At 42.9% G+C, this 15,252-nt stretch overlaps 1 protein-coding gene across 1 annotated transcript in view; it reads right to left on the bottom strand.

Moving 5' to 3' along the window:
• The window catches only part of rnd2 (Rho family GTPase 2), a 69,279-nt gene extending 55,402 nt beyond the window's left edge, over positions 1-13,877 (bottom strand). Inside the window, exons 1-2 of the mRNA XM_069525203.1 lie at positions 13,507-13,877; positions 12,979-13,066 (exon numbers count right to left, since the gene is read on the bottom strand). Of these exons, the coding sequence (XP_069381304.1) occupies positions 12,979-13,066; positions 13,507-13,608 (190 nt within the window). The 5' untranslated portion in view covers positions 13,609-13,877. The remainder of the gene's footprint in view (positions 1-12,978; positions 13,067-13,506) is intronic.
• Positions 13,878-15,252: the final 1,375 nt, after the last annotated feature.

Below are 15,252 nucleotides of genomic sequence, written 5' to 3'. Positions count from 1 at the left end.
TCCCCCCAGTCCACTCTACAACCCCCCGGGGAGCCGCCAGGGGAGATGAGGCACCACCCCAAGTGCAATTTCCCTTCCACGAAAGCGGCAGCAGTGAGAAATAGAGCGCAAGTGGATCTTGTTTATAAATAAAGTCATCCATAAATGATGAGATCTGTTGTGTGTGTGTGTGTGTGTGTGAGAGTGAGGTGCAGGTGGAGGGGGAGGGTTGAAGGATGGAGGTGAATGTCGGCCTCTCTCCCCGTATCCCCTTACGCTCAGATGGGTTGCAGACGGATGCTGAGCGGGTTTCGCTCCCGGGGAGGTGGGGAGCCGAAGGGACCGAGCGCTGCAGCTCAGGGAGCAGCAGCAGAACCAGTCAGTGTTTGAAGTGGGATGATCAAAGCTGGCGCTGCATCGGGTTCTGTTGCACTCAGAAGAGGGAGCTGACCGGGAGAAGGCACACAGAGCCACAGTTCCCTGGGTGCACGGGTTTCCTGTCTGTCTGGATGACTGGGGCATTCACTACTGCTGCTGCTGCTGCTGCAAAGGAATTAACACCCTGTTTAGACTCAGGGTGGATTAGTCTAAGTCTCCTCTCTAGTTAAAGTCAAAGTGAACAGTGCTATAGGGTAACTTTATGTGTTACTGTAAGCACATGACTGCTCCCGCTAATGCAATAATTTGTTTTTTTAGTAATTACATTACAGTTAGTGGCCAGCTAGGAACTGTGTTCCTTCTGTTATATATTAGACTTAAGCTCTTTAAACGGAATAGAAACCTGCAGGTTTATCTGTTTATACGGTCAGCTGGCTCAGGAATTTCTTAAGATGGACATGGTTTTATCAGAGAGCCTTTGCTGATTTTACTTGGATCTAAATTTGCTGAGTTCATTTGAACTAGTACAGTGGCAGTTCAAACATTTTTTTATATTTATATAAATGACTTTAATTTTCCACCTTATAATGTACTGTGAACCTGGATTTAGAAAATTGCACAAAAAATTATATTATTTTTATCATTATTATCTATCAGATATAATGAAGGACACAGCTTTGACTGTTATTTGACTACTACTGTAAGTGAGCAAAGTTAGCAATGTTTTCAATTAGGGTTGCTTTATTAAATTAAAATGCTGAAGAAAAACTTTGATCCTCTTTGAATATCTAGGCAAAATTATTTTGCCCTGGTTCAGTGGCCTATTGCAATTTGTGCTTGAGCCTCTTCACTAACTGATGTAAAAAATTTGCTCTGATAAGTAAAACTACTCTTGTGACTTTAAATTATATAAAATAAAAAATGGAAGAGAAAATCAGTGTAAAAAGCTGTGTCCAGGTCAAATATTTTAAAGCACAGAGACAGAAAATAGTCCAGTATCCAATTGGTGGTTTTTATCATTTATCATTTATTCATTATAACATGAAAAGCTTCAGAATCAAGTAAGAGCTCTCTCGGTTCAAGTGTTGTAAAGTCCATGTGCCCTTGAAGTAACTCCATTTAGGATCAATAACTTCCTGTTCAGTTAAAGGATTCTTTTGCGTTGAGTCGTAGATCACGTTACTTCAGGTCAATGGAGACAGAGGTTGCATAATTAAAGCATGCTCCCTCTGTCTCTGAATACAATGGACAAAAGCACTGCATTAAATCCCTCGTAGGACTGTTTTATATCGCCATGTGTATATGTAGATGAGTGTTTTGCATGTGAGGGCTGTGCAGTGAGACACACATTTGGCAATTGTGTGTCAGCTTCCCCAAGGAGCGCAGCGGGTCAGGTCCCAAGGGTGCAACCGACAAACTCACTCACAGACTTACTCACAACACAAAGCCTCGGAGGGTGGTGTGGTGGGTGGGGGTTCGGAAAAAGCACAGATGTAGGCTTCTCCTTCTGTCCACTCCTTCTGTCCCCTTTCCCACTTTTCAATCCAGTGAACACTTGCAGCTCTTATAACATGTACTAAGGGCAGCACCCCCCTCACCCTTGCCTCACACGCTTCAACCCCTCGCTCCCCCAACCTCTTTGCCTATTGGTTGAGGCAGCGGCTGTGCTTTTGAGCCTCATTGTGTTCAGGCTCCCACTGCAGCAGCACCCCTCATCAGCCCCAATTATGCCTCTGGTCAGCTGGTAAACAATAGGAAGGTTACAGGGTCATAACTGTTGGAATTCCCATACACAAACCCATTCAGTCACACACATGCCCACACACGTATCTACGCTCTCACACAGATCTAACACATTAACGTGTTTTTCTTTTGTACCTATTGTATTCAGCTCTCCACCAATTTACAATGCATGTCAAATATTTCGGTATTTAAAGGTTAAAGTATGTCACATGACAACGTGAAAACAATGTGATTTTTAAGGGGTCACTCGTAGTGCTGCACCATAGACTGTAAATAAAGATGGACGACACGCCTCTACTTCCTTCCTCTATCAAGGAATTAAGCCAAAACTTTGCAGATACGAACACCGCCATCTTTGATTAGGGGATGGAGCCGTGGTAACGAGGTCCTGTCAATACTCCCATTTGACCAATCGCTAGTCAGTCTTAGCTGTCAATTGCAGTGTTTCACCTTGTCTTCATAACTCATTAAAACCAAACTTAAAAAAAAAAAATGAAAAAAGATGACAGAAACCATCTTATTTAATGTGTACTTGGACTTTTTAGTACATATGTATATATCTATATTTAGAAGGAGCTATATGTAATTATTTTTTTAAAACATTCATGAATGTACTAAGATTGTAAACAGGTTTAACCACATGTCAAAGATGTAGTTGCGCTGTGCTAACCGGCTATCGGCCGCCTCTGTAACTGAAAGAGGAGATGGTGAGTCACAGTCTGCCCTCAGCCCAACATGGGAGGATGAAGGAGTAGTAACTGTGAGTGTTGCAGCAGTCCTCTCTCAACAACATTCATCCTCACTTTCCTCAGGCTCAGTTTTGCTGCTCTGTTCTTCAGTCTCAACTCATGCCACCACCACATCTGCCCTGTCTCTGTGACTGGGAAGACTGGGTGATAAAAGGGCATAAGCAGTCTAACAGTAACCAAGGAAAACAACCCACCAGTCACATAATCAGACTGCAAAGTAAACCTCTGTAGATTACTGAACCTTGCTTACTAATCCATGCAGGTTTGTCAACATGTTGACAGCTGCTCTTTGCTGAGGTTGCAAGCTGACGTTAACTCAACGTGAGGGTGATGGTTGACACTTGTTTTCAGAAAGCTCTCATGAGCACTGTGAATAACAGGTACACAGAGACAGTCACTAAAAACTTTATGGATGAACTCAGTGGGCGGCGGCCCACTGGGATTTGGCTCAGGAGAATGGGGTGTGGACGTAAGAGCGCATTTTCTTGTTACTTACAAAAGGGGTAGAACCCCAACATTCTGGCAATATGCTGCCCCTAATTTGTTAAGAGTATGTATTTGACATTTGGCCAATTGTACATGTCCCCTTAAATACCTGTTTTACACCAAAATGAGGGTATATATGCAGGTATTTTAAACACTAAAAGAAAGGGGACGACTCCTTTCCCAATATCCACAGAGGAGTTTGCCTCTGTGTTTTTTACCCTGGTGACGTCAAAAACGTTCTGGAAGCGCATCAGAAACCTTGCTGTCTTGCCAGTTGTGAAAATAAACACATGGACATTATTTCCAAGATGTAAAACACAATAATTACAGAAATGTTCAAAATAAAAAAGACAAAGAAGGTCATTTGACCCGGCAGTAAATGTCTATTCCATTGCAGAGAAAAGCCAGATGTTAGCATGTGTTGGGGAGTTTTTTGACCAGTGGAAAGAAGCTTAAGCTTAAGTTTTGTCACTGATTAAAACCTCACTGATTTGCTTTTCATTAACTTCAATACATAACACAAATTAGTTTGTACACTGTCTCCTGGATATAGCATAAGTTTAAGTATGGCATGATTGTAGACGTACTGTAATGAAGACGAATGCTAACTTGAATTAAACCTGAATTGATGATGTATGGTTTTGACCTCTTTACTTTTTGTTTTTAATTCCATTTAGTTTTTCCTCTTCTGTGTGTTGTCTTTGTATTTTAAAATACACTTTGAAGAATAAATCAAAGGCACAGTTTAAAAGGTCATTACTGAAAGAAAATAGGAAGATGGTGTCATTTCTATCAAATGAAAATTGAAATATCCAACAATGGTAACAGTCTCAGAATTGTGCATCCCTACTGCTAATTTTGTACTTCTGTTGCCTTTTTAGGTTGCAAACAAAACAGTTCAAATCATCATTTTATTCTTTTTCTTCCCGTCAGTCAATTTAAAAGCTAAATTCTCCTGTGTGAGCAGCACGACATTGCAAGTCTTAAAACAAGGCTTGTAATCTGAGTCACAGTGAGCTCATCAAAGGCCTTAAATCCTCTTTTCTTTACAAAGTACCAAAAGACTGCTTTTAATTCTGTCCAAAGAACGTTCAGTCGCTAATATTCCAATGGTACATTAACTAGTAAAGTAAAAGCCATATACGGCCTATCTGCAGTGTGCAGTGCTGCTCAGCAGTGGACATGCCATTTAAGCAGATTATACACTTTCGCCTGCTGCTCCGCATTAAGCTGACAGTACATGGAGGCTGAGATGTGGTGAAGGAATGTGTGGTGGCTCCCAGCTCATAGCTGTATCCATGGTTTCATTCATAGGCTCTCCTGATAGAGATAAGAGATCGCAAACTCTGTGGGGCTGTATCCTCCGAGGCCTCCCAGAAGTGCTTGTTTTATGGGCGGGTGGACATTTGGGCTGTTCAGGATGTTTAGTATCCATGTAAAATGAGGCAAACAGGGGCTGCATGTCTGTGTGCTGCAGGCGGGCTGCACTGTGTGTGGGAATAGGTGTCTTTACAAGTGTGTGTGTGTGTGTTTCACCGTGTCACTAAGGAGAGCAGATATTCTGTGGTAATTACAGCCTGGGCGTTCTTGTCAGCGCGGCTGGCTGGCGTTCATGCAGCACTTCTACTCACCCCCTGCTTAGCACTGTCCCTGAATGCTGGTGACCTCAGTGCAGCTCCAGCAGCCACCTTGGCTAATGGCTTATCAGAGACAGGAAAGAGTGAGTGGAGGATAAAAAGATAGCACAGACTAGAACTGGCGACCCACCTCCAGAGAAGTTATGTTATGCACTCCTGTTTCCTTTGTTTCTTCATTTTCTCTTATAGCCGCTGCGGCGTATGTGCAGCCATTTCTTATTCAGCTTATTGACCCTTTGTGTAATAGTAGGAGAACAGGAGTCACAGAGTGCTGAGCTCCAGGGATGGAGCACAGCTGCTTGGCTGCTCAAGAACCAGGACATCCAGCCCAGCAGCAAGGACTGTCGGCTCTCACAACCCATCTCAGAGAGTCGGGGTGCGATCAAGTGCAGCACCATGCACGAGAACACCATTATTCAAGGAGTTTAGAACAAAGAGAACATTTGCAGTGAGAAAAGGTAGAGAACGGAAATGCCTAACACATAAAGGATGTGTTCATTAATGTCTAAATATATATATATATATATACACATTAGGTATACATATGTGTTACTGCTGGTGCCATTTTAGTCACATGCATTCTTGTGTTATAATGCAGCGATAATGTTTGTTTAGCTGTAAAATACATTTCAAATATTGTCTTAATGGGAAACCTGCACATTAAGACTCAGCTCCCCAGTGGCTGTTAAAGAAAAACAAATGGTCTTTCCATCTACACTAAAGTATTTATTGTTCAGAAAATATATGTATTTTGCATCTATTAGGGAGTGAATAAGTGTATAAATTGGTTTAAATTATTCTGTTTTACAATTTTAACCTCACTCATCAAGATCAAGATCAGTTCAAAAGTCTCCTATAGATGTGTATAATTACAACACAGTGACAGACAAACCCTGCTCATCCCCTTCAACACACACAGCATTCGTTGTTTGATTTCTAAAACATCTTTGTGGGTCTAACGAATGACCGTAATCTGTGGGATTATCAGGCTCAGTCTGCCTGCAGGGCAGAAGCTACTACGGGCTCATCTCAAATCTGACGCCAAGGGCTAAGAGTCGGGGAGGGGGCAGGATGATATTCTCTGTGGTCCTGCTGCCAAAGAACGGAGATTGAAGTGTTGGCATAAACGCACAAGTTTATTTCCAACCCTTGCAAAAATCTGAAAATGCCATTCAAAAGTCAAAGAGCACTACAACAAGCTTTACTCCGTGCTCAGCGGTTCCAGTGCTCACACTTCAGCCACCGACATTGAAAAGGGAAACATCCAATAAATTTTTATAAAAACACAAACACAATGCACACTGTCACTCCTGACGTGTGTTTTCATGCTTCTAGACTTAAAGGCTTCAGTCAAGTGGTTCTGTGATGCTGTACTTAGGCACAGCAGTGCTTTGAGCTAAATGCCACTGTCGGCATGGCAACATGCTGGGTGTCTTTGGGGTTTTCGACTGTTGGTCGGAGAGAATTAGAAAACTGAAGGTGTCACTTTGGGCTGTGAGGATGTTTTCACACCTGGAAGTATGAAACATGGTTCATGTCTTTGTAACATTGTTTACATTTCAACCAGTTTTGGTTTCACATTGTAATTTAGGGAGCAGACGAAAGACTTTTGTAGGCATGCATGCATGTTGTCAATTCAGGGACTGTATTAGCTAATGTTTAAAGATAAAGAGCATAGTCTTTCTGTATGAAAGGAGAAAATGATGAACCCATCATTATTTCCATGGTCGGTGTAATATCGAAGATATTACCGAAGATATTATTACCAGTAAAATGAACGTCCTCATAGATCAAACATTGTATCATCTAAGGCGAATAGAGCCAGCAATACTGCAAGCCACCTCCGCATCTTTCTCTTCTGTTGCTTAATGTTTATTTAGTGTCAACTTCCTACAATTGATCCCAAAGTCCAAACTATTCAAAAGAAATGTTTTCACTCAGCAAACAAACCAAACCATGGTTCATGTTGATCCAGACTGAGACCACCTCTTTTATTTGGACAAGATTTTGGTTCATTGGTCCGGACCCTGGTCCGAGGAACGTTTCACACCACTTATTTTGGTTCAGACTAAACTGAAAAGTCAGAGGGTCTGGACCCAACAAGGTAGGTGTGAAATCCCCCTTTGAAAGTGTAATTGGCAGTTTTTAAGAACCATTACTTTATTACATGTAAGGATGTACTGGTGCATATAAGCAGAGACTTTCCAAATGTCTTAAGTGTATGTGTTTATTATATCAGTGGGACAGAAACTGTTATTTTTAACTTTCTTCTTCTGTTTATTCATTGCCCAAAATTGTCATGCAGGCGTCATCTCCCACCAGTGAAGCGGGGGCGCTTTCCAGCCTGCTACGCATCATCAAAACCGGTTTTGTTTAGTCAGTTATTGCCCTGGGCCGGTAAGGCAAAATAGCGAGAGCAATGCTCAGGGTTCTCAGCTTGGTGCAGACATTCAGGCTTGTGAACAGCAGGTGCAACGATGTCGTCATCCTGCCAAGGGGCTGACAAAAATAAACACAAGTTGTATTTACACTGTGTGGTTGAATGTGTAACTTCCTTTCCAGCAGGTTGAAACCACCTGAACAGCATCTATTTCTTGAAGTGTTGTAGCTTTTTTAATAATTTAACACAGTTTAACATTACAGTAGGGATTCAGAACAGCCAAAAAGAAAAACAGACAGAGCAGAGAGCAGACAATATTTTCTCCTGTGGTCAACATACTCAGATCAGGTCTGATTGCACTTTCTGAGCATCCTCTGGCTCCAGCGGGCTGTAGGTTTGAGGGCAGAGGCGGTGGAGGGGGGACTGTTGATTTTATTTCTGCTCTGTGTAATGGTTGTAGTTCACTCATCCTCTATTAAAAATTAATCAAGCGGAACGTGTCGAGGAACGGAAAGCCCACTGAACTCAGTGTGTTTTTACAGGCCTCTGGATGCCCTACTGGTCCATTGGCTAAGAATGTGGAGTTTAAAGAACATAAAGACACCAGGAATGTTAGAGAGTCTGTGCGAGAGGCGGGAGAGCCCCAGGGCTGCGATTCCGAGTGTGAGTGCTGGCACTGGCGACATTCACAGCATCTTGTTATCTCAACTCTGTCATGACATACGAGTCACAAAACAACCTAAAGACAAAAATTTATTTGAGTGGTGATCTGATTGAAGAGATTCTTACTGAAATAATCTGTGATGCTGCTCAAAAAAATGTTCTGCTTCCTATAAGTGATCGTGCAGCAAGAATATTGCTTCAAGCTGTAGCCAGGTCATGAAAGCTTTTATATTTATTGTTTTCAACAGCCGGTGTCAGGCAAGTCTAATGCAGGAAAAATCCTCCACTGCTCCGCAAGTGATGCGTTTAATGTTCCCAGCAGCAGAAACAGCACTTTGTTTTGAAATAAATAGAGAGAGAAAAATCGGGCGGTTAGAATGTGAAGCAATAGCTGATCAGACGGAAAAACTCAAACTCCCTCCACAGAACTTCTCAGGATAAAAGTGATAAGCATGTGGTTTCAATGACAAGTGATTTCTGGGAAGTCGAGTGCAAAAGCACCGCAGCACGAGAGATTAGTGCAAAGATGTCAGTAAAAGGCGGAGAGGAAAACAAGATTCCTGCGGATTGCCTCTCTGTAGCATGACTACACAGAATGAAAGAGTTCCAGTTGTCATCTGAGACACAGGTCAGGCATTAGTAAAGCAGCAGAGAAACAGACAGAGAAGTGAAAGTACTCTGGTGTGAACTTTGGGGAAACCCAACTAGTCCTGACTTGGATTTGTAAGAAACTGCCAGCACACACTTCTTAGAGGGTTATTAGTCTGAGGCTAAAGCAGAGAAAAGTGTTCCCAGGCACCCAGGCCATATTGGGAAGAGGGCAAGAGTGCATCAGTGCCTCAGGCTTTGTAAAACCCCCGACTGGCTGACTAGCAATGGGCCCCATGAGCATGGACAGTAATAACTAATGGCCCTTAGACAAGTTATCACCAACCTCTGACTCTCAGCAATTGTTTAGTTGTTGTTACTGTGATCGTATAAGTTCACATTGACAACTATAGGAACTGGCACTTTAAATACTCTGATGCTGAACTCTGACAATCTCTGTGACATAACTGTATACAATACAACCGTGTCACACACTACGCCTGTGAGTATACTGTGTATACCATAGACTGTTTAGAAAGATGGACAGTGCGTCTCAACTTCTTACTAAAGCTAATGAAACTAAAATATCTCAGATATGAGTCCTGCCATCTTGTGCTTTTGAAGTAAATTAGCACCAGGGTGTGCATGGCAGTGATCGTGGGGTGGAGCCGAGGTGTCCAGGGTATTATGGTTCCGCCAATACACACGCATAAACATCATGATTGACAGCTGAGACTGAGTCAGTCCCAGCTGTCAATCATGATGTTTAACCCTAACCAATTAAAAACAAACTTACAGGAAAGAATCACTCACATCAATGTGATAAGAACCTAAAATGATAGAAACCATCTTTTGAAAAGAAATATTTAGGTCCATGCCCCATTTGCTAACATGGAGGAGGAGGGGTTTATGAATCATACTTAGGCCAGTCACCAGGGGCCATCAAGATTAATTAGCTTAACTTTTCGGGAGCCATCATGTCATCCATCTTTATATAGAGTCTACAAACTGATGTTTCCTGTTCCAATGTATTAACAGACCTCACTGTCTATCACTATGAGGCTGCTCATTTGTACAACATAGATGCTGATGAATGCAGTGGTTTCTCTCATTTGAATTCCATTCAGTCACTTTGTAATTGGCTTAATTCTCCAGATGGTGTGGACTGAATGCAGGGCAGAATACAAAGCGCAGCCGAAAGTTGCCCTCTGGTTCCCTGAAGCCATAAGACTTCCCTGTTTCTGTTTAATGCTTCTTAAAATACTCATTCGTTCAGGGAACGCAATGCAAACAGGCACGTGCACAAGGACACAGATTTGAATTCAGTAATGATCTCAAATAAATGAACACCTCACGCAGCCTGCAAGGCACACACCTCCTGGAAGAATCGGAATTAATGAGACCAAACTAATCAATGGCAGATTTCCATGCAGCAACAATGAATGCTGGGAGCTTTTTTAATAGCAATACACATCTAACCACGGTGGAGAAATGAATGTGAACCAGGCGAGACACAAGCTGTTTAAATAGCCTCGCCTCGGATAGCGATCAATAATGCTTTGTGAACGGAGCCAGACCGCAGCAGGCTTACTTCTCCAGCAATTAAAAAGGAGACTATTCTTTATGAGAGGAGGCTGAAAGCTTTGTTGTTGCAAAAAACATAACAGCTGTATATCTGGTTTGGAATGGCTTGTGGCTTATAGGAACAACAAGTGGAGGATTGACTGATGCAATTGTCAAGTCAAAGTGGATGGTAATTGCGCTACCAGACAGTCACACTGTGAATATCATTTGCACATTCTCTGAAAATAGCTGGTGTTGGAAGCTGGTTGACATACTATAGGCAGGTCCGGCGATGGTTTCAGCTGGTGGTGGATAGTTTTGTTGAGCTGCTCCAAGAGGAAAGTTCTGTTGGCATCACTTCTCATTTGGCGCGCAGCGACTATTCCGCTTCCCTGTTCCCTTCAAAAGGTCAGCACTGTCAAGATGGTCTGCAAGTGGCCTCACAGAGTGGATCCACAGGTCCAATTTTACCGAGGCTTGAATCTATGCCAAAGCATGTCACACATCTACTCCCCATCTGCAGAGTAAAGCCACTGACTGCAGCAAGTCCCCTGAAATGCACAGATATCAGGCTACATCCATACTACAGTGTTTTGATTTGAAAATGATTCAACTCTGCTGTGGACCCACCGGCCGTCCACACTGCTCAAGAGTTTTAGAGCCGCTAACACAGGGAAGTCTAGAAATGCAGCTAGCCCTGTTTAAGTTTGAAAACTCCAGCTCAGCATTTTAGTCTGGATGAACGGAAACGAAGATGTTCGGAAACGATGACGTAGACACTCCCATCCCTTCCAGAAGAAAACAACTGGCATTAGCCTCGGCTACCAGTGTAGAACTGGTAGGACAATATAGATGACTTGCGTTTTCAGGTGTGTTGATATGATTAGGATTAAAACCCGTACAGAACTAAAACAGAGATCGTTGAGGCTTGAAAACACAATTTTCAAATGAAAAAAAAGTAGTATGGATGTAGCCTCAGTCAGAAATGTCTCTCTTGTCAATGATTGTGCGAACTAGCCTTAAGTGCACAGGCACTAAAGTGAAGCTCCTGCTTCTACATTACGTTAAAGAAGCACAGGAAAACAGGGGGGAGAGGTGGTACGCAACAAAAACAAAAAAATCAGGCTCCCAAAGAGCATTGCTGGGAGACATGCTGTTTTCGTCAGATTAAAGCTTTTTCATCTAAACGTGGGCCAATTATTTTTCTTGGTGAGAGAAAATATGAACATCTGTGTTGAGAATCTGTGAATAATGCTTCACCTTACAAGGTCCTCTGAACACACACACACACACAATAGCACACATGCTTAACAAACACGCACACATTTGCCCTGTGGGTTGGGTGACGTCATGTTTGTTTGTGGGGGTGGGCAGCTCCTGGCTGAAGATTAAAGGCTAACACTGCCAAAGGTGGTTTAGGCTTTTTAAAGATGGACAGAAGCAAAACATTCCCACTGCATCATTAAGCTGCTACAGCCCAGAGATAAGAAACTCCTCTAAGTTGCCATGGCCCTGAGCCCTGGAGGACCCCGACCCCCTGACTGACAGAGCTGATTTACTCTCCGAGTCAACATGAGGTCAGAGTAAAAACAACATTCTTTCATCGGCCAACATAAAAATACTCCCATCATCTCTTTTCTGGAAGATCGTTTTAGGTTTGGGGATGTTTATGCACGAGAGGAGGAATTCTCCCACATTCAGCCCTCAGACTGGTCGGCCATGTTGACATCTGATGGCTGGCACGAGCCTCTGGCCTGAGACGCCTGCCATAAGAAGCAGAGTCTCAGACTAGCTGAGAGCCAGTAAATCCATCCACACTGACAAGACTGGGAAGAAAGTAGAGCAGGGATTTTTGCGCAGGAGTCTCACTGATGATACTCGCTGCCTACTGGCCAAGAGTACACTTCCTCAGCAAGACATTTATACACTGAAGCTCAATCATGCCAAAGGTCACTGACCAGACAGAGTAAAGGGGTGTTTCCAGGGAAAGCCCCTGTCATGACATGGATTCTTTTCTATATGGAATAAGAATGTTTTTACGCTGGGATCACTTCAGACTATAACCTAAATTAAATTTGACGTTTTTAATGCCTCAATAATTCTAGTCAGGGTGGAAAACCCCAGAAACAAGTTACTAGAAGGACCCAGTTGAAACGAATCTCAAAAACTTTGATGAATTGATGAATTAATGTATTTTAGGGTTAGAGGCCAGCTGAGTGAACTCTAGAGACTTTACGCCCTTTACATTATAATTCTCTAATAAAAGAATAAGGAAACTTAATATCAGAGTTGAGGAATCTTCACCAGATAAGCAGACAGCATGTCTCATCTCCAAACCCAATACATTCGTCTTTCTGGATTAAAATGCCTAAACAGTTAGGGCAGTTACTGTTCCCCTCAGGCACATCCTGTCTGAATTATCCACGCCCTCGCCCATCTCCCCCCCTCACAGTTGCCTGACCCTGCGACCAGAGCATGGGAAGAAGAACTGAGCCACACACAGTGGACAGCACAGGGTGGAATGCAAACGCAGGAGACAGGAGGGAGACGTGGCTGGCACCGAAGTTTCTGGCAAAGACAACAGTCGTAAAAAGCAGATGCCACAAGCTAAAAATAAAAAACAAAAGACATTCACCTGAAGCTGAGTGGGTCAGAGGAAATAGTCTAAGAGATGATTGCTGGACAAGTTGGAGAATGGAAGAATGCAGTCTGGGTTGTACAGGGACAAGGCACCGCAGGGATGGGAGTGTGGATGGGTTTGATGTGAGCCTTTTTAAGAGATGCTGCAGACAGAGATGTGAAATTGTCTTACCTGACGTGTCCCACATATTCAGCTCAATCCGCTGCTTGTCTATCTCGAAGCTGGCCGTGTAGTTTTCAAACACAGTGGGGACGTAGTTCTGAAAATAAGGCATTTATTTCAGTTATCCAGTTAAGAGGGTCAGGTTAATCTGGTGTTTGCACAACCACAGGTCTCTGAACTGGAGAGGATTCAACACAGCTGTCAAATGAAACACTGGCACAGACATTTCACAGAAAACCTGCTGCTGCAAATTCCTTTTTTTTATAGAAATATAGAGAATCTGTAGCACAGGCCTTAAAGTTTTATGTGCAGACACAGACACAGTAAAAGTTAACTGAGGCATTTCAGGACTATTATTCAGATTTCCCTTCTTCCTCTCTCTCCTGTTTGCTGTGGGCAGGTGTATGTAACCTGCAGAACAAGTGCAGAAGTTGAGCTGCACAATAATAAATTAAAATAAATGTTAATGACGGGGCTCATCACTCATTCACAAACTCTCTCCTTCCTCCAGGGGATAACAAAGCTGACTTTTCTCACCTCTGGATAACAGTCCTTGGCAAAAACGTGCAGGAGAGCGGTCTTCCCACACTGCGTGTCCCCCACCACCACGATCTTACAGCGGCTGCCTAGACTGTCCATGGTTTGTCCGTCAGAGGTGTGTTGTTGACGCGGGGATGGATTGCACCCAGCATCCGATACAGACTAGACGAGACGCAGCGGAAACCAAGAATGGGGAGAAAATGAGCGGATACATGCGCCGTGCCGCTGGTGCGCTTTATCCAGCTCCTCCTGTCCGACGCGCAGCGCTGCGCTCTGCTCCGCTTCTCCCGCACTGAGTCCGTGAGTGTGAGGGTCCGCGACCAGACACCCCCACAGCCAGGAGGCGCACACGCGCAGGCACGGCCCTCCCTGGAAAACTCCGCTACTTTGATTATACCGGCCACGCCCTCCTGGTACTCACATCCGAGTCACATCAAGCCAAGTTTGACATGAGGCAGCTCACATGGGAAATAAAGAGCGTGGAGGACACTTTGTCCACAGGCAGCGCGTCCTCTTTGGTTCCCCTGTCACACGACATCACTGTAACATCAGCGAAGAGGTTTATTAACTCAGCAGGACACAAAGAGTCAATGGAGACAAATCTAGATCTTATATGGCCTTAACAACATCTTTTCTTCTTGGCACATGAGCTGAGAACATCTGAGAACATGGGAGTTTAAAGATGGTAAAATAAACAGATGAGGCTGCTGTTGGAGAGTCAAATATAAGAACACGACTAAAAAAAATAATGATTTATTGTCAGGTTTCATTTTTACCATAGGCAAGTGTTACTATAACACTTCCTGTTAGAAGAAGCTTGTCAGCGGTCGCATTTATAGTGAACTGACTTTATATATTTAAACTTTATGTGATTGTTTAAAATGTAACATCTCCTTTCTTTAAAAACCCGTTAAACAACAATAACAGTTTATAGGCCTGATGTTTCCATAACTCTTATTTCTGGAGACTACAAAATGGGAGCAGTTTGATCTGAAAAAAGTGACTGCAGTAATAATATCTCTTGTTTAAATCAGCAACCTCAGCTCCTGCAGCACCCAAACCTCAGTGAATGAATCCCACTTCTTCTAGGAAACATTGCAGCTAATAGATCTGCAGGACAGTAGGAGCTGATGAAAAGTAAACCTATTTTAATTCAATGTATCCTTTCAAAACAGAACGCATGATAGAAATACTCACAAAATTGTAATGTCTGATTAGAGTATAGATATAGAGTGTTTCAAGTAAAGATTTTGGTAAATGATACATATGAGTGATTATTAAAATGGCGGGTATAGGTATTTGTCTGGAATTGATTCCATCACTGATTGGAAAAAACATAAAGACTCACCCTGCTTGATTTATTGTGAACATGACTTCTTAATGGAGATACAATAAATGCAGCAGCGTGTATGACTGACTCCATCAGATTAAGTGGTGACACTGGATCCCTGTGTCTTCTTTATGAGTCTCATCCCCTTGACTTCAGCTGATGCTCCTTGGCAGTGCAGCACTGAGGCGTTATTGGTTTTGTGAATGAGATAATTGTCAGCACAGGTCAACACTGTTGAGTCATGTTTTTCCCCTGCAGACCGACACTGCCTCCCTCTGGACACAAATGGTATGAGATCACAGTAAGTATTTATACTTTGGCCGCTTTGATATTCAAGACGATATGTGCTCATTTTGTGATTATGGTATTAATTTGGTATTAATACTATTGTATTTTCAAATGCAGTTGGATAC

This window comes from Paralichthys olivaceus, chromosome 5 (genome assembly GCF_024713975.1).
Source record: "Paralichthys olivaceus isolate ysfri-2021 chromosome 5, ASM2471397v2, whole genome shotgun sequence".
Lineage (NCBI taxonomy): Eukaryota > Metazoa > Chordata > Actinopteri > Pleuronectiformes > Paralichthyidae > Paralichthys > Paralichthys olivaceus.
Note: the sequence above shows the minus strand (reverse complement) of the source record. Positions and strands in the feature narration are given on the sequence as shown.